Genomic DNA, 21030 nt, shown 5'->3' with positions numbered 1-21030 from the left:
AGAACCACTGACATAGTAGTCTCTCAAGAACAGACTAACTGAGCTCCAGTTAAGTGAAAAGGACCGTTTCTTTGACGATGGCTGGCCAGATTGCTGACATAGAAACACAGGTTTTTTTTCCAAAAATCTTAGAAGGATTCAAAAGACACTAATAGAATCGGGTCAAAAATTCGAATTTTCACGATTTTTCAAAAATAGCAGATCTACAAGCTCGCAGCGCGGCACTCGGAGTCTCGGTGCCGCGCTGTGAGCTTGTATATCTGCTATTTTTCAATAGTTAAAGCATAAAATATTGCGTCATTATGTGTTCAGGCCGACTGGTTAATGCAGCTGGCTGTGATAAGAGACCCCTGTCTGCAACACAAGCTCTATATTCTTCTATGAAATAACAACTCTTCAAGATTCATTTAAACAATTTTATTAGAAAAATGAAATATACATAATGTGACAAAGATTGGATAATGTGCTCTTTATGTAGAACAGCAAATGGCATAGCTTGGGTAATTACAGCCTGCAACACCCTTGCCCAGTTAGGAATTATTTCCAGTGTAGTAACAGTCAATTGGACACAAAACTGTAAAGGACAACTTTGTTTTTTTTTACAAGGGTTCATATTTTAGATTGTAATTAGATAAAAGAAAAGATGAGTGTTAACATGTTTTCATTTACTGCTTTTTATCTTTTTAGCGATTTTAATGACTTTGATTTCAGTGGTTGGGGGCATGCGTGCAAGTGGCTAAATATGTCTTTTTAGACACAATAAGCCCATTCCCAAGATGCACCACAATCTTTCATGGGCAGATGTGACTTATGGGGGCTACTTTAAATAGTAATAAAGAAATCGCTGGCTTATTGTGTCTAAAAAGACATAATTTAGCCTCTTGCATGCATGCCCCCAACCACTGAAATCAGTCATTAAAATCGCTAAAACTATAGAAAGAAGAAATTGAAAACATTTGAACACTCATCTTTTCTTTAATTACAATCTATAAAACATGAACCCTTGTTGTAAAAAAACAAAACAAAGTTGTCCTTTAAAGAAAAAAGATTTGAGTATATTTCAGGTAGCAATTTACATGTTGTCAATGCAATCTGAAGGAAGAGGGTGTGATTTGGTTCTAGACTACAGGAGAGGCCATGATGTCTCAGTGTTGAATGTTCAGCTGTCAACATAAAGCCAAAGGACTTATCTTCGTCCTAATCGTCATCATCTTCATCCAACAGGAATTCACTGATCTCCTGTCTCATCTCAGACCTAGAGAACCCAACATACAAGAACAGGGCGATTATGAAATGATGGAAAGGCCTTTTGATGTGTTAAAGTTATGATTCAGGATTTAGCAAGACCAAGCTGCTCAGGCAGGTGTTCCAGAGCTTTTATTGCGAGCGTAGGTCGCAGTTTGGTATGAGAAACGGCACATCATATCTCCGTCTGTGTACACTTTTTTACGGTTATGGGTTTGACGTTCTGACATCACTGTGATGTCAGGGGAACCACACTAACTGAATCCCTTTTATGCCCTTGTATGGAGATCCCTGATGTCATCAATATTAAGCCCATATCTAACACAACTTCATATGGGAATGCCCATATATGGAGGAAGACAGCCCATATCTGTGTGGCTGCTTCTACAGACGGATCTCCATATATGGGCATAAAAGGGATTGCATGTATGATGTCATAGGACTTTCACATAACGAATAACTGAGTAAGCATGTTTGGGGTCTCACAGCATATCTCAATATATGGTTAACTGGTCCGATATACATCACTGGCCAGATGGCCAAGACATGGCGCGACCTTGCCCTTTAGGCTTGTCGTCCTTAGACGTCTTACACTACAGTTATGCAGGGCTTTTAAGCCGTGACATCATTTTGTAGGCAGAGGAGAACTCTGCCCCCAGAGCATTTTCTGTCCCTCGCTATTTCAACAGATCCGAGACAAAAATAACGTCTAAAGTATAATTCTAACACTTTCCTTTCAACAACAAAGAGAAGAAAAATGTGTAAATAGTAAAAATAGTAAAAAGATTCACGGAAACTGGGGGCAGAAATTCTCCTCTGCCTACAAAATGATGTCATACTTAACAGCTGCACAGCAGCCATTTTGGAGAGAAGTGGGATGGTCTTCCCACTTCCTTCAAAGGTGTTACCAATGATACTAATGAAGGCTCTGTTCCATTTCATGTTGCACAGTGGTTCTCAAACCTTTTACGCCTGCATTTGGTTCCACTTGAACACTCTCAGAGTAACACCTTTTAAGGGGACATTTGAAACCCCCAAGGAAGCACAAGGATCCCTGGACCACACTTTGAGACCCCCTGGTGCAGCAGAGTGTTTCCAGTGAGCCAACATGCACAATATTACAGCACCCTGACTCTGTTTGACCAGAATGGAACAGAGCCTTCATTAGTATTATTGGTAACACCTCCGAAGGAAGTGAGAAGACCATCCAACTTCTCTCCAAAATGGCCGCTGTGCATAGAGCCTATTCAGAACTTGTAAAAACAAAACGTCCCACTCACCTGTTCTTCCTCTTCTGGCCCTCTGAGAGGATGTAGTCAGGCAGAACCTCCACTGATGACTGTCAATGGAAGGGAAGAGAGAAACATTCACATTTAACAGAGGCTTTTACAACATGAGGAATGGATGAGGGGAGAAAACAAATCAAAAATAAATAAGAGGGTAATTAGACTTCTAGACAGACAGATGTGACATTTTAAATCAGGGGTCTTCAACGTTTTCAGGCCAAGGACCCCTTAGCTGAGAGAGAGATGAAGCAGGGACCCCCACAACCTTTTCATAGATTCCATATAGTTTCATTGTTTGACAGCACAATCATCAGTGTATTTTGGATTCATGTCAATTTGTGTTTTCAGATATTTAACCACTTGAGCTGTCATTACCTAATAAACTTGACCTTTCACTCTGTACTTGGTCTGCTCTTTTTCCTTTCTACACCAAACCTCTTGGCCGAAAATAGCCGATCTACAAGCTAGCTCGTAGATCTGCTATTTTTGACTAAAGTTCTCAGAACATGGACACTCGGGTTCAAGTGCATACATACAGGAGCAAAAAGGAGAAAAAGGTTTCTATCACACAAAGATTTGGAGGACCCCCTGTAGTAACTCTGAGGACCCCATGTTGAAGACCCCTGTTTTAAATGACTCCACTGATCATCATGCACGCAGTGTGTTTCACCCACCATGTCTTTGATGGTCAGGCGACAGCTGTAACACAACAGGCTCTTCAGCTCCAGTGTTTGTGGGACCCTAGAATAGAAACATTGGTCACCACTCACCAACGACTGCATTGGAATATACTGTATGTATGGGCATAATCCTTGTCATGTTATGGATAACTAAACCTGTATGTGTAAGTGTGTGTGTGTGTGTGTGTGTGTGTGTGTGTGTGTGTGTGTGTGTGTGTGTGTGTGTGTGTGTGTGTGTGTGTGTGTGTGTGTGTGTGTGTGTGTGTGTGTGTGTGTGTGTGTGTGTGTGTGTGTGTGTCCTGGCTATAACCCATGTATTGCCCCCTGTTCAAGTGTTTTTTCAAGATTTTGTCCAAACATCATGCAAATCGGTACACGTCATCTCTATAGTCATGACGTCAAAACAAAACTGTCACATTTTTCATATTTCATCCGGATTGGCGAACATCCAATGTTTGCAGGAGTGGCTGTGAAGGTTTGCACACACACTCCTACTTGCTAGATGAAGACATGCCAACATACTGTACATGTTCAAATCAGCCTTATGCTGGTGCTAGAACAGGTTGATTCATGTTAGCCTGGTAAACCACTCTGGTTTGATTGATTGATTGAAGACTTTATTGATTGAAGTTTGCATAGGAAAAGGTACAGTTTCATGACGGTACAGTTCACTGGTACAAGGTCTACTAAAAGGAGATCCATGAAAAGACTAAGCTTATTTCCACAGGAAACCATTTAAATATCTTATATAACATTGAATGACAGACGAATAGAACACAGTACTATGCAGTAGATATGTAAAGAAAAGAAAAATGAGAGAACAAAAAAAAAAGAGTCTAAACAGTAAGTAAGTAAGTATATACAAAGAAGGGGCAGGGGAGGGTCACGTGAATGTACATGATTGTTGGCCCACAATAACCTACCTGTGCTCCGAGTTTGAAATAGTTTAGAATATAATTGTAATATAATTTATACATAGTATAATAATCTTTTCTTATGGCCAAGGAAGAAATGCCACCGTTCTAACATTGATCTATTATGAGAGATCTGCCGATAAGCAGCTGCTGGTCCAGCTGATTCCCAAAAAGACAACCAGAGGCGTCCGCGCTTTCCCGGCTCCGGGCTATGGAACAACCTGCCCTTTTTCCATTACAGTAGGTCTGCTCCGTCTAGAAGCCTTTTTCAATCTCAGGTTAAAACTCATCTATTTTCTCTAGCTTTTAATCTCACCTGAGGTCATCTAATGTTTGCTTTTATACTGCATATAGGTGTGTTGTGCTCATGTTGACACTTGTTACATGTGTATATCTCTGCTGTCGGGCCGAAACCTCCGAACTCCAAAATGTTCATTTTCGGGAAAATGAGCTCAAGTGGAGTTAGGAGGTTTTGACTAAAGGGCTTTTTACTACTTTTCATTGGTTCAATATTATTTTAACCAACACACAGACGTAAATGGTGTTCAATAGCACATATTTATGAAAAAAAGAGAGGGCCAATCGGGTGGAGTTAGCTGGTTTGGCAGAAAGTGTGGAGTTAGGAGGTTTTGTCCCAAGCACTTTCTACTACTTTCCATTGGTCAATATTATTTTAACCAACACTCAGATGTAAAGGTTGTTCAAAAAGGGAGTTAAGAGGTTTTGACCAGACAGTGACGATATGCTCATGCTTTTATGGTTTGCTCTTGCTCTGTACAGCCCTTTGGTAAATTTCGGTTGTTTTAAATGTGCTCTATAAATAAAGTTTTATTTGATTTGATTATAGCACCACCAGGAGACCAATTTTGGTACCATTCACCATCACATGGTGAATTACCAGTCAAATGCTATCAGAAATTGACACAATGTCACTACAGGAGATTATGCTCATTTCACACTGATAATACAGTTTTCAGGATATTTACTTGACAGAAGAGCAACAACTTCCACTTCCCTCTCCTGTCCCTCCACAGCTCTGTGTTCCTTTCTCCTCCTGGGATGAACAGCACTGACCTGAGGGAGCACAGTAGGAATGGGACAAAAGAAATCACCATTTACGATATTATCGCGATAATCAAAAACCATTATCCTGAGGCGGAACATTTGCCAAAAAATAGCAGATCTACAAGCTCACGACGCGTTGTGAGCTTGTAGATCAGATATTCTTTGGTAAAGACATTTGATAGAGAGTGACAAAAAAGTATCTATATTTGTATACTGTCAGAGTTACAAACTTGTAAGTGTCAATTTAGACCTCCCAAAATGAACTCAGAGTCCCTGGACCCCACTTTGAGGACCACTGGTCTAAATGGTCTGTTACTCCTTTTTCTTGTAATAGAAACAGGTTGTACTGTTAAGTAACTTAACTCTTACCATGCCACAGTGGTAGATTGACGTAAATGGGCCAAAAGCCGTCAGTGCCAATGACGTATTCTGACTTATATAATAAAAAATGATTATTTTCTTCTTTTTTTTCTTCTTTTTTAGATGTCAAAATGACCTGAGATCAGAGAGACGCTTTTCTCTGTTTGTGTGTTGGCTCCCTCGTTTAGCCGATTGAGAAAATGTGTGTCCATTCTAGTGGATGGACACTTTGTTTGATTCATTCAGCTCTATCTCTGGAACCATTTGTCTGATTGACAAAATTATTTTTGCCACTGAATCACAACAACTGTGTCTGTCTCTGTGGGGGAAAAAATCTTTTTTTTTTCATTGCATAGTAAAGAAAACATACAAAATCCTGGCACAGGGACTTTGGGGCCATTTTGGCCTGGCATGGAAAGTGTTAAAAAATAACCATAAAAACTAACATGAAAAAGAATCGTGATAAGATCTTGTATCGTGATACAAATGGGAAAATATTGTATTTTTCCATATTGTCCACCCGATTTGAAATGGAATATGAACATTTTGACAAAGGAGTTTTAGACTGAAATTGTAGTAGTAGAAAAAGTGTCCTACCGGTGGTCAGCGTTGGACTTCCAACGTTGGAGCCTCCAGACGTTTGTTTCTTTGAGAGTTGCTCTGAGAGCAGAGTAGCCTGGAAGGCTGAGGCCTCCTCTGCAGAGTTGGAGAGATGGAGACATGAAAGATAAGGGACGGAGTCAAGGACAGAAACAAGGTACATGGAAGGAACTCATTACAACTGCTCCCAGGACTTGCTTGTACATAGGGATGGGACGAGAAGCGATATTATCGTTTATCGTGATAAAAAACACTCATGATAATCGTATCGTGGAGATTTAATTTATCGTGATATCGTCCTCCGTCATGCACTGGGATCAATTAACTTTTTATTTACCGAGCTGTATATCCGGTACCACTTAAACCCTCTATAATTGGTAAAAGGTACTTATAATATGAGTACTTGAGTCTTTTTTCACTTTCTATCAAATGTCTTTGCCAAAAGAATAGCCGATCTACAAGCTCACAACGCGTCGCATTGCGATGTGTTGTGAGCTTGTAAATCTGCTATTTTTTGGCAAATGTTCCGCCCCAGGATAATGGATTTTGATTATCGTGATATCGTAAATCGCGATTTATTTTGTCACAATCATCGTGATATGAGATTTTCATATCGTCCCTTCCCTACTTGTATACTGCTCAAAGAAATGAAGGGAACAAAATGTTCCCTTAATTTATTTGAATTTGAGTAGAGTATACTGTAGCCAAAGAAAGCTCAAAGAATTAAGGGAACAAAATGTTCCCTTAATTTATTTGAATTTGAGTAGAGTATACTGTAGCCAAAGAAAGCTCAAAGAATTAAGGGAACAAAATGTTCCCTTAATTTATTTGAATTTGAGTAGAGTATACTGTAGCCAAAGAAAGCTCAAAGAATTAAGGGAACATTTTGTTCCCTTCATTTCTTTGAGCAGTGTACATAAAAGGAACTTGGCTCTAGGATTGATAGCTTTTTAGTTTTCTTTCTTTGGGACAACAACAAAAACATACCAGCAGCAGTGTCCAAGGTGCACATACAGAGCAGGCATTTATCAGTGATGTCTGCAGAAAGGGATTTCTGAGTGGTGCACACTGTCTGGAGTTTATCACCAGTCCTAGAGGACACAAAACCACAGGCCCCACCAGACATATAAACTCAGCACAAAAATAAAGGAAACTTGAATTCGGTCCATTATGTATCCCCTTTAATAATACCAATTTGTATTGTGTTTTGTACATCGTAAGCATGGGGCATTCGAGGCATGAGCTACACAGCCAAACGTGTGGGTAGCGGTGACCAAAATGTTGCAAAAATGGATTGCAATATACTGTTCTGCTGGCATTTACTCTCGTTTTGGGCTTCCCTGACACTGAGCTTAAAATTAACAAAGTGTAAAAATGGCCAATATGTGTTGTTTTTTCTTTTCCTTACTACTGTGTGAGAGTGCAATCATTCAATGAACCAAGCAACAAAGGTGAACACCAAAAGAACAGTATTGCAGGTCTGCCAGGCCATTTTGACCATTTTTGGAGGGGCGCTACCCACACGTTTGGCTGTGTTGCTCATTCCACGAATGCCAGATCCTTACAATCTGTACCTTGTTGTAAAGGTGACAAATCAACGATAACAATGATATCAAACACAATACCATTTGGCATAATAATATAATGGACCGAATGTTGGCACATTTTGGGTTCGGTGCTACCCACACGTTTGGCTGGTATTATTATTAAAGGGGAGATATAATGGACCGAAGTCAAGTTTCCTTTTCTTTTTGTGCTGAGTTTACAATATTTTAACCAGAACTTGACAGGAACAGCTGGATAGTGGTTATTGCACAAGAATAGTGCATGCAATGAGCGTTACAGTGATACACAAACTTTTTAAAATGCTAAAATGCAATGATTTGAGGCTAATCCTAGACATAAGGTACTCCAAGAGGTTCGTACAAACCTATAGATGGTGCTGACAGTCGACGGGAAATCTGCCTGAAGTTTAGTGACAAAGCTCTCAGTGAGACGCTGGATGCTGGACTTGTCTGGCATCTTTGGTGGAAAACACAAATCAGTTAGAGCTGTGTTTCTCAAAAGTGTGGTCCGGGGTTAAATTATTACATTATTTAAACTTTCGTTTTTTACAACAAGGGTAATTGTAATTAGAGAAAAGAAAAGATGATGAGTGTTAAAATGTTTTCATTTACTGCTTTCTATCGTTTTGCATGCGTACAAGTGGCTAAATATGTCTTTATAGACACAATAAGCTGACGATTTCTTTGTTACTATTTACACCAGCACCCATAAGTCAAATCTGCCCATGAAAGATTGCAGTTCATCTTGGGAATGGGCTTATTGTGTCTAAAAGACATATTTAGCCACTTGCATGCATGCATGCAAAGAAGTAAATGAAAACATTTTAACAATCTAAAATATGAACACTTGCTGTAAAAAACTAAAGTTGTCCTTTAATAGATACTGTGTACGTTATTGGAAATGTTGGCCTAATGGTGGCACTGGAGCAAAGGCCACATGGTCACCAAACAAGATAGATACCTTTATTATCCCAAGGGGGAAATTCAGAAAGACTGTTTTTTCTATACTTGCAGAATGCAGAATGGATTCACTACACCCAGTTCTTCAATCACAAAGTACAGATGCAAATGATTAACGATGATACACACTATTTGGACTTAAATCATGACCATGCAACTTCATCGAACGGTGTGTCACCAACCATTTTACAATAAGTGTCACCAAAAACACAGGAGATGGTTATTGACCCGTGCCAAGTGACTGACCACGAGCCAGTGGTCATCAAGAACCAGACAATCATTCAACACACATGCTGCTCTAGACAGCATCATTAGATTCAATTACAGCATGGTTTGGCAATTGTGCTATGCAGGCTTGCCAGTGTGCACAAAACAGCTACTGTAAGAAGTTAATGGGGAAGAAAGGATATGGGCCCGTACTGAATCTCTACAAACAGGTAATCATGAAACGATCAACAAAGATAATTGTGGAATCTCAATATCCCCTCTTCTCGGAATGATATGAACCTCTGCCACCAGGAAGAAGACTCATTGTGCCAAACTGCGAATCAAACAGCTTGAAAGCTATCGTTTGTTCCAGTGTCCATTTTGTGTAAAAGAGCAATGTGCAATAAATGAGCAGCACATTTACATTTGAATTGCGTTTTAATTGTTAGTTATCGTTTTAGGCTGAGAGGCGTGGTGAGACACATGCCTCTAGTGGCTCATAGCTTCAATATACAAACTAGGGCATTCACCAAATATTTGAATATTCGAATATCAAAGTCACTATTCAACGTTGTTCACCGAAGTCGAATATTCTCTTTCTTTTTGGTCAATTCCCCTGGTGGATGAATTTATGAATGTGTTAATGCTCTATACCAGGGGTTCTCAAACCTTTTTAGGCTGTGACACCCAAAAATAATTTTTAATTATTTTTTTGGCTTTTATGCCTTTATTGATAGTATACAGTAGACTGACAGGAAATGGGGAGAGAGAGAGATGGGGAGTGACATGCGGCAAAGGTCGTCCGGATCGAGAATCGAACCGGCGACGCCGCGGCAACCATGCCTATGTGGCGGTGCCTATGTGGTATGTGCCTTGACCAGTAGGCCACCGGACGCCCCGTAGGTATTACATTTAATGTGACTCGGTTCCGCAGATAAATATTGTGAAAATAGCAGATCTACATGCTCACAACGCCTCGCAACGCGAGGCGTTGTGAGCATGTAGATCTGCTATTTTCACAATGTTCGCCTCTTGCTTACTTAATATTTGACAGTTTGGCCAGTCCTGTCGAATATTCGACAATTCGAACACTTTGAGGTCGAATAATTCAAATACTAAAAATCACTATTCGTGAATGCCCTAATACAAACAGGCGGATGTTTTTGAAACCTAAACTCGGAAACAGACGACTGACCTTAGTGTCCAGGCTGGGTATGAAGAAGAAGGGAACCTTGAACATGTAGTTGTAGAAGGAGATTTCTTTGGCTGAATAGTCCCTCATCGGCCTCACAGTTACTGTGTCACTGTACCTGTGGTCTGAGAACCCCTGTTGACACACACACACACACACACACACACACACACACACACACACACACACACACACACACACACACACACACACACACACACACACACACACACACACACACACACACACACACACACACACACACACACACACACACAAATTCTCTCTAGTCAAGGGGTCTTCAACGTTTTCACCCCTAAGTTGAGAGAGAAATGAAGCAGGGACCCCCACAACCTGTTCATAGAGTCCATATAGTTTCATTGTTTGACAGCACAATTGTCAGTGTATTTTGGATTCATGTCAATTTGTGTTTTCAGATATTTAACCACTTGAACTGTCAATACATAACATGACATTTCACTATGTACTTAGTCTGCTCTTTTTCCCTTCTAGACCAAACGTCTTTGCTAAAAATAGCCGATCTACAAGCTCTGCGAGGCGTTGTGAGCTTGTAGATCTGCTATTTTTGGCTAAAGTTCTCGGAATATGGACGGACGCTAGGATTCAGGTGGTTAATATAAAAAAGGAGAAAATGGTTTCCATCACACAAAGATTTGGAGGACTGGCTGTAGTAAATCTGAGGACCCCCTGTTGAAGACCTCTGCTCAAGTCTGTGGTTTTTAACATCCTTGTATGTTGCCCATAACGCCTATATCATAATAAATATGCATTTATTAAAACATAATAATAATCACTCACCGTATCCATTCCCAACTGTGCTCCTCTGCCCAATGCTATACTGGCAAGCAATTTGACAGCCTGTCTGGTCTGGTTGTCTCCTAACATCAGTTTGGTGTAGCCTTCACTTCGAGCTGTATGGACCAGTAGATGTCGTCTATAGGAGAAACATTAGCCATTAACTTCTCTCATTAACAACATTATTGTTTTCTATTTATATTACATTCGCACTTTGCATACAGATACAGTATGTTGGTGACCCCTAGTTGCAGCCAGAGGTAACCGTTTTGATAGTCTTATTACTGGTCATATACAGTGATAGTCTCATTACTGGTCATATACAGTACCAGCCAGGTCGCTTGCCTCCTTTTACCATACCACTCCCAGTAGCCCCCACCATTTAGCAAAGAAATTAAATCTGTGTGAAAGGTGTGGATAGTGCAGGTTTTTAAGGGAAACATGTATTATTATGGCTATAAATAAGGACATTGTATATTGACAAACCTGCACCTTTTCGATATACTTCGATTTTTTAAGTTAAAAACGATATTTCAATACGGTTACTATATCGTTACATCCCTACTATCTATCTATCTACCACAGTGAGTTTTACATTATAGACATGCAATTGATCACAGCACAACAGAAAATAACAAATGTGTGCTGTATGTAATAGCAGTAAAATGACAACATGGCTATAGTATAGCGTCATTCCCACCGGGTAAAAATATCGTTTTAAAAACAAACAAATTGTTTTATAATAGACTAATAATCAAAATCTAAAACGTAGGCTATTAGTAAATAAAGCGTCATGTTGTCGACAGCAGGACAACGGGATGGCAGTTGTTGTTAATTATCGATATAGTTATGTTATCGCCGCTTAAATATGTTCTATTTGTTATTGTTTTCTCAGAGAAGCGCCTCTCTTTCCCCTTGTTTGTGAGCGCCGTGGGGGGCGGGGGCTAGCGGGGGTGGGGGCCAGGTGGAGCGGTATGGTAAAAGGAGGCAAGCAGCCAGGTCACTGAAGCTCATTGCATTTGAAGCAGATTTACAGCATTTTATTCAGGGGCAATGGGCTGATATTATACGTTTCTTACATTAATTAGATCGATAAAACAATATCAAATAATATGTCGATTTAACAGTAAAATATTTAACATTTTCTACTGTGTTGCACGCATAAATAACCTGGAATGTGTCCAGGTTAATTATGCTATCACTATGAAATGTTTAAAATGAATGTTTACTTTGAAATAACCGAAATGGGGACTGCCCATAAGTCCGAAATCTCGTTAGTCCAACATCTCATTAGTCCTAATTTGGTTAGGGTTAGGATTTAGGGTTAGGTTTAGGCATAGTTTTTTCTGAGGTTAGGGGTAGGTTTAGGTTTAGGCATAGTATTTTTCACCAGGTCAACATCACCAGATTCTGACTAATGGGATGTAGGAACAATGAAATAGCATGTTTTGAAAAGGTGATTCCATGTCTAACTCCTTGGGCTTGTGTCCTTTGTCCTCTACACTGCCATGAGGTCTCATAATCTTTAAAATTCACATCCAAAACTTTTTACCTGAGCTTTTCTGAAGTGGAGTATGTTTTTTTTTGGATCTGATGCCGATGGGCACTTACACAAGATTTCATCAACACAGGTATGTGAGGTTGATTTTTTTTTTTTTTTTTTTTCAAAATACACTTCCTGCAGCTACTTCCATTTTATTTTATGTTAGTAACAGTAGAAATTCTACATTATGCTTGTTTATAGTGGAACAAGTGAACACAACACAATATTTGAGTATTTTTGTTGTACTTGTACAGTTATTGTGTTTAATAAAACTCTGACACGTTAACCTACTAGTGTGTTCTGTCTGTGATCAGACAGCACGGGTGAACATGGGTTATGGGTGTGCGTGTGTGTAGGGCTGTCACGATTGTGACATTTTACATGACGATTCATTGTCACTCAAATAATTGCGATTAACAATTTAATTGTGTTTTTTGTCGTTGACAATACCATTTCTGTTTGGCTTTTAGGCTTTGAAGTTGCACATGGCGTGGAAATAGCCGATCAACAAGCTCACAACGCGTCGCGACGCGACGCGTTGTGAGCTTGTAGATCTGCTATTTCCACTATTTTTGACTTTTTTTTTCAATATATGAACATTTCTCAACATGGAAACGATTATGACGATTATGAAAAAATAATCACGATTATGTCAAATAATTGCGATTAGACGATTATGTAATAATTGTGACAGGCCTACCTGAGCGTGTGCAGAAGGTCTTCTTTGGCCGTCAGTGTCTTCACGGAGGAGAACAGTCTCTGCAGGGCCAGGGTACTGGACTCATCAGGTCTGCCCTCCTGGATGCTGAGTCGAGACAGGTCAGGCTGTTCCTCTGGACTGACATGCTTCCTATGACTGCTGTTAATGAAGAGGTCTACTGCAGCTTTGTAGCTGTCTGCTGGTTGGTCAGGGGCCGAGGAACCTGGCTCCAGAACCGACCTGGGAAGATTAAACACCTGACAAGGGAGAAAGTGGGGACGATGGTCAGATTCCATCCATCCATTCTGCACCCATCTTTCTCTCTTCATTACAAGAAAACCCTGAGGAAAGAGGATTAACGTTCTCTCTACTCCCCTCTGGCACACCGGGATCAAACAATGATATCATCATGAGCAGCTGAGCATTGTCTAAAAGAAAACGTCTAATTCACGTTTTCAAATATGTCTTTTTGATTATACTATTATTACTATTTTGACTACTAAAGGCTGGCCAATGCGGCAATTTCTATATTATACCGCATATAATTATGCAAATACCATTATCGGTAAGCCTCCTGGCAGGATAATAAATACGGTAACCGGTCACGTCGCCAAAAATCCAACTCGCCAAATTGTCCACGCTCATTGGGCAGGCTTGTCAATGCTCCTGGATTTGCCAGGATGATTGGCAATTACATCTACTATGTTAAATATTTTCTGGGGGAGGACCCCCAGATGATAAGTCACTATTAAGGATGTCTTACTTTGCTTCTGTCATCAAATCTGTACACCTACATTTGGCATTTTAAGGCTGAAATTGTACCCATGCTAGTAAAGCAAGCATGATAAAAGATCAAACATGCACAAAATTCAACAGAACACAGTGAAATATATATCTGTTAAAGGACAACTTTGTTTTTTTACAACAAGGGTTCATATTTTAGATTGTAATTAGAGAAAATAAAAAGTGAGTGTTAAAATGTTTTCATTTGCTTCGTTCTATTGTTTTATCGTGTTTACCATGCTAAAATGTGGGACATGCGTACGCATGGGGGCATGCGTACAAGTGGCTAAATATGTCTTTTTAGACACAATAAGCCTGCAGTTTCTTTATTGCTATTTACAGTAACACTTCTAGCCCCCATAAGTCACATCCAGCCATGAAAGGTTGCGTTGTATCTTGGGAATGGGATTATTCTGTGTAAAATGACATATTTAGCCACTTGTACGCATGCCCCCAACCACTGAAATAAGAATCTCTAAAACAATAGAAAGAAGTAAATGAAATAATTTTAACACTCATCTTACATATTCTTTAATTACAATCTAAAATATGAACCCTTGTTGTAAAAACTAAAGTTGTCGTTTTGGGGGGAGGACCACTGCACCCCCTAAAAATAAATCTCCTGGATTCTCCTGGACTGACAGTCCAATGTTGACAACCCTGCTCATTGGCGAGGTGTCCTAGCAAGTTGATTTGGCGAGTTGGATTTTTGGCAAAGTGACATGCAGTCTCACACACACACACACACACACACACACACACACACACACACACACACACACACACACACACACACACACACACACACACACACACACACACACACACACACACACACACACACACACACACACACACACACACACACACAGATGTGTTCACTCAGATCAGCCAACACAGGGATGCTGACAGAACCCTCGCTAAAAACCCCAGGTGTTCAGTAGAAGCAGACCTGTTCCAGAGGTACAATGTGGTAAGTGAAGCCAGTGGCTCTGAAAACAGCCTGCAGCTCAGCTACCGTCCTCTCTCTCTCCTCTGCAGACAGCCCAAGAGCGCCACCCTCTGGAAGAGAGACACACTTACACTAAGTAGAATTCATGGCCAGGTGATTATGTGAGGTTGCGCAACATAATATGGGTGTTTACAGTAGCATTTTTGATTATTGTTACGACCCTGGTGTCCCTATTCTGGACTAATCTGGCGTAAACATTCGGCAGATTCAAGATTACAACGCGAAGAGTTATGAGCTTATAGATCAGCTATTTTTGGTGGGAGATTTGGTGTAGAAGGAAAAAGTGGATGAAGTACCGTATGGACCCCTGGGGTCTATACAGCAGATCTAAAAGCTCACAACGCCCTTTACCTCTCTACAGACGAAACTCTGCATGTCAGACGTGGACAAAAAACAGCTAGAGAGATTTATTTTCTTATTAAATGGTGTATAATAAATCAAATTAACAGAAACACGTTGACCTGTCATCACTGAATGCTACTGAATTCTCAATAAGAAAATAATAATAATTAACTTCTTAGATCTTATTTTGTGGAAAGGTCTCACAGACTCCTGTTCATTCTGTTCAGTTGTGTCTGCATGTTATAAAAATGTCTCTGTTTTTGTGCTCTTGTCTGCTGGTAAAACAAAATAATCAATGTGGCATATCCTTCCATATCCACTATCTTTGGTATAAGTTCCCACAACAACATCCCAGGTTAAGCTACATACACCAACCATGAACACACATAATTGCCACTTAACAAAACTCCTACATCTAAATATAAAGTGACAGAATTCAGTCAGAGCTATAGAGAAAATATACATTATGTAATGTCAAATTACCATCAATGAAGACAATCCCAGGTATGAATCTCAACTTCTTGTGAGCATTTAGACTCAAACCCTGCAACAGACACATGAATGTAATTTGTAGACTAAAAAGATGTTGGAGTATGCATTGAGCACAATAAGAAAGTATAATTTACTTGTCTATTGGAGCTTTTATCCCAATGTCATCCAATCAGGAGAGAGAACCCCAGCTTAGATAGTGTACCAATTCTTTCTGCTCCTTTTTGACCAATTTAACCATTATTTAATGCTTTAACTATTGACAAATAGCAGATATACAAGCTCACAGCGCAGCACCGAGTGTCGCGCCGCAAGCTTGTAGATCTGCTATTTTTGAAAAATCATGAAAATGTGTGCCTTTTCTTTGACTATCTTTGACCCGACTTCTAAATCCTTCCTCTAAATCAGCTGTTCTCAAACGTATTCATGTCAAGGACCCCCAAAATTACACATATTTGGCCGCGGACCCCCATCTCAAAATATGTATGTTGTTCCAGGGACCCCCCAGAAGCAAATATTTGAGTTACAAATGTTCGCTTTCAAATAGATATATTCAAAGACTTGCAAAAACAAATCATGACTTTTTCAAAAATAGCAGATCTACAAGCTCGCATTAAAGCATTCAATAATTCTAGGCCTAAATGGGTTAATACTAAACAGTAATGCATTGACTCCTACAGAGAGATCAGTGACTATGTGATCATATTCAGTGTATGTCAATACAGGCAGACAGACAGGTTGTATACTGTACCTCTTGAACCTGATAGAGCATGGAACAGGAAGAAGGACCTCCAGACACAGCCAGGAGCACCTGGAACTCAGGAAGAGAAGAAGAAAACTATCAGAGCTGCAGCAGATAGGAAATATGATGTTATTAGTAGTTATTTCACAACTGATGAGGGAACTGGGGGAAATATTTTATGATCACATTTAGGGCTGTCACGATTATGACTATTTTACATGACGATTAATTGTCACTCGAATAATTGCGATTAACAATTTAATTGTGTTTTTGTCGTTGACAATCACATTTCTGTTTGGCTTGTAGGCTTTTAAATTGCACATGGCAGATATGACACATGACATAACCTAAATATACAAAGAAATTACTGACATATTTGACAACTTTATACTTAAAAAAGAACATTGATAGTGGAAATAGGCGATCTACAAGCTCACACCACCAGCTATTAGATCTGCTATTTCCACTATTTTTGACATTGAAAAAATATATATGAAGATTTTTCAACATGGAAAAGATTATGACGATTATGTCAAATAATCGCGATTACCGGTATGTCAAATAATTGCGATTAGACGATTATGTCATAATTGTGACAGCCCTAATCACATTAAAACTATGGTTGAATAGGAATTAATCATTCATTGTGGGCAAACATGAAAGCATATTATGAGCACACAGGAAACGTACCTTCTCTCCAGGGAAAATGACCCTGTTCTTGCCAAGCATGGCCCTGAACTTGTGTGTGTAGTACTCCTTGAAACAGCTCCTAATAGCATAAAGAAACTTATGTGTGTAGTACTCCTTGAAACAGCTCCTAATAGCATAAAGAAACTTATGTGTGTAGTACTCCTTGAAACAGCTCCTAATAGCATAAAGAAACTTATGTGTGTAGTACTCCTTGAAACAGCTCCTAATAGCATAAAGAAACTTATGTGTGTAGTACTCCTTGAAACAGCTCCTAATAGCATAAAGAAACTTATGTGTGTAGTACTCCTTGAAACAGCTCCTAATAGCATAAAGAAGAATCACCATGAGTGTATACAGTAGTACTCTTTCCTGTCATGGGTGATGTTTAATGCAAATGTTTCCCAGAAAATGGCTCCTTCATTTTGTTGTGGTATCAATAAATGTCAATAACACACTCCTCATGCATTCTTTTACATTCCCGTGGATGATGAACTTTTGTCCAAAACCATTATATTACTTTTCAGGAAATGGGGGAGGGAAAAAAAGAGACAGATGTATCCACTTTCAATCAGGTGTTTCCATGTTGGGGAATGTATAGAAGACTTTTTTCAAAAATAGCAGCGGCCAATATCAATATGTAAAGACTGTCTAATTCAGGGTTCTTCAACATTTTCAGGCCAAGGACCCCTTAGTTGAGAGAGAGATGAAGCAGGGACCCCCACAACCTTATGATAGATTCCATAGTTTCATTGCTTGACAGCACAAACAAGTGTATTTTGGGATTCAAGTCGATATGTGTTCTCTGATATTTAACCACTTGAACCGTCAATACTTCATTAACTTGACCTTTCACTCTGTTCTTTTTCCCCTTCTCACCAAAGCTCCTTGCTAAAAATAGCCGATCTACAAGCTGAGCTTGTAAATCGGCTATTTTTGGCTAAAGTTATCCGAATATGGACGCTAGGGTTCAAGTGAAAAAGGAGAAAAAGCGTTATATTACTCAAAGATTTGTAGGACCCACTGTAGTAACTCTGAGGACCCCCTAGGGGTCCCGGACCCCTGTTGAGGACCCCTGGTCTAATTTATGGAGAAAAAAAAACATAAAATGAAATATGTAGATACACGGTCTCTGCCCTTCAGTGATAACTTGCTTCATTCATTGTACAGGCTCCAGAGCTGTTTACACAAGGTCTTACCTGCAGAAGGCATCTCCTGCCCTGATGACCAGAGCTGCTGTGTTTTCTTTGCATTTGACGCATATCTTGGTGGCGACGCTGCAAAAACAGAACGTAAGCCATCAAGAAACCTTAATTACCATGCATAGTAATACATAAGGATCGCAGGTCTACACTAGAAACGGAGGGGGAGAGAGATTTCTTCCGCTTGGTCCGTTTGGTTTCCATTCTTTCTCCCTGTCCATAGGCTAGTGGACAACACCCAACCCGACGTATTAAAACCGATTAAAACGTAAGTACGCATGAACTACCTGTGGCGAACTTTTGTCAACCGTGGTGGCAGTAGTGAGGAAAATAACTTTTCCTCTGCAAAAAGAGTGGAAAGATGTCGTTCTTCAACGTCTGTAAATATCAACCATACCTCTATGGTACACCTATGGAAATCTCTGTGGCGTGCCGTGAACGGCGTTCTCATCAAGAGCCCATGGTAAAGAGAAATGACAGTGAGCCTAGCCTAATAATGTTGAAAAAGACCCCATCATAGTTTCCTTTTTATGTAAGACATTGTCCTTTTAATAAGACGGAAAATATTAAATCCTGTTGGTTATTGATTAATCCCCTGATTCGAGAGATGGGGGCTACTCAGTGAGTGTAGTTCATTCAGCCAAAATCCGTCTCACTTGTGTTTCGCATCGCTCTGGTGCAGCTCTGCTATCTGTGCTGCGCGGTGCAATACAGGCGTGCAGTCCCAAGGATAATTATCACCATATCGCCCACCCCTACTTTTAGCCAGCCGCCTGTCAGAGCGTCAGTGCAGCTGACGCTCTTGACCAGAGCTACATCAAGTCCATCACCACAGAGTCTGGGGGTTTTATTCCACCGTGGTGCATCTGTCAGTGTTAAGTGGAGACCTTGACATTTTAAAGTTTGAGAACTACTCATTTAGACAAAAATGCAGGTTTAAATTAATTCCGCAATGAATATCTGTATTAACAGGATTTTGTATAGGCTCCCTCATTGTATCACGATATATATATATACACGATATCTCTGAAAATGCATATCGTGGAGACATTGTATTGTCAACGATATTTATCAATTATTACCATATTGCCCACCCCTAGCTCTATGTCCTCCTGGTGGGGGATCCTCACTGGTAGGTGAGCCAGTAGGATACAACAGCAGTGACATCACACACATTTGTGAGGAGGAACTACTGTAAGTGCAAACTTACCCCGGAACCTCTCTTACTTCCAGCTGACCGTTGTATTCTTCATCCACATCACACATTCTGCAACCTGGCCAGGGATACAAAATGTATTAGAAAAGCAGGACTGTTGTGACATTTTCTTGGTAGTTTATGGCCACCCAAAGTCCAAACTCTCAAAGTGGGGGACGGGGCACCCTGGGGTGCCGCGAGATCATTTGATAATATTTGGAATTTATTTGGACACTTAAAAGCATATTTAGTATCATTTTAAACTTGAAGTACAAAGTTATTTTCAGTCAGGTCTAACAAAAGTGGCTATTATCTCAACATTTTCCTCGCAACATAATCACTCAAATAAAGCATAAATATAAGATGTTGAAAATGATGAATATATTTGTAGGGGTGCCTCAGAGAAAAATAATTTATAGAGGTGCCGAGCCAAAAACGTTTGGGAATCCCTGCTCTAGAAGGTAAAGAAGCTACCAATAAACTGAAACCAACTATATTTTAGTAAGAAATCACTGTCTTCTTAAGCCCAGTCCACACTCCACACCTACGCTACTAGTTGCAATTTGCAACCAACTTATTGGCAGTTTTCACTGCTTCCTCAATGTTTTGAAAGGAAATTTTGAAAGTGAAGTTCTCCAGACCAATGGTTCTCAAAGTGGGGTCCTTGAGGAGGAGCGTGTCGCTGTTACTACAGAGGGTCCCCAGCTAATTGATAGTTAGTAACCAAATGGACCCTTATGGGTATGTAACTCAGAGAGTGTACAAATGGAACCAAATGGACTTGCCCTCTTGAGTTAAATTAACCTTAATTTTACTACATAAATTGCGGTCTCAGAGATAGAAATGCCATTAAATGAGGGTCCTGGGGTCCTTGAAATTTAAATGGTTGAGAATCACTGACACACATCTTCTCGTATGGGTGTTGGTCCCTGGCATATCTTTTCAAATGGGGGTCCGTGGGCTAATAAGTGTCATTGTGGGGGTCCTTGACATGAAAAAGTTTGAGCACTGCTCCAGACCAGACTGCTGGTAAAATTTACTGAAATAAATAAGTGCAACTTGGTACTGGTTCGCCAAGAAAACCATGATGTACAGGTGAACACATCAGGAATCAGGATATACAGAGACATTTAACACAGTTAACTTCTGACAACAATCTTCATCATAACATTGCCGTCGCTGTTAAACATATCAACATCAACACGAACATGAAAACAGACAGTAATGTGTCCTGTACTATCAACCCGTCACACCAGTTTAAAAGTTAAATGCAGCCTACCTTTTCAATTTGATGCAATAATATAATGTGTTTACAACATAACTGGACAAAACGTGGATGCACGTCCCTTTTGGATGACGTAACAACACACGCGTCATCATCTAGAGATATCATGGGACGTTCGCGAACGAATCGAGTCTTTTGAACGGAAAGGAACGGATCCCAG

General features: G+C 39.9%; 1 protein-coding gene across 1 annotated transcript; it reads right to left on the bottom strand.

The window, feature by feature from the left end:
• Positions 1–462: 462 nt before the first annotated feature.
• On the bottom strand, positions 463–20942 carry ctu2 (cytosolic thiouridylase subunit 2 homolog (S. pombe)). The gene is made up of 17 exons (XM_080740391.1): positions 20865–20942; positions 19601–19664; positions 18388–18465; positions 17192–17270; positions 16511–16570; positions 15754–15814; positions 14869–14978; positions 13134–13390; positions 10894–11029; positions 10078–10209; positions 8081–8172; positions 7138–7241; positions 6148–6246; positions 5112–5199; positions 3206–3272; positions 2526–2584; positions 463–1255 (listed from the first exon to the last, which is right to left on the bottom strand). The coding sequence occupies exons 2-17, from the start codon at positions 19654–19656 to the stop codon at positions 1198–1200; spliced, it is 1536 nt and encodes a 511-aa protein (XP_080596517.1). The 5' UTR covers positions 19657–19664; positions 20865–20942; the 3' UTR covers positions 463–1197.
• Positions 20943–21030: the final 88 nt, after the last annotated feature.

Source organism: Nannobrachium achirus (genome assembly GCF_963921795.1).
Source record: "Nannobrachium achirus genome assembly, chromosome: 13".
NCBI lineage: Eukaryota > Metazoa > Chordata > Actinopteri > Myctophiformes > Myctophidae > Nannobrachium > Nannobrachium achirus.
The sequence above is the reverse complement of the archived record's forward strand: the minus strand, read 5'-3'. Positions and strand labels throughout refer to the sequence as shown.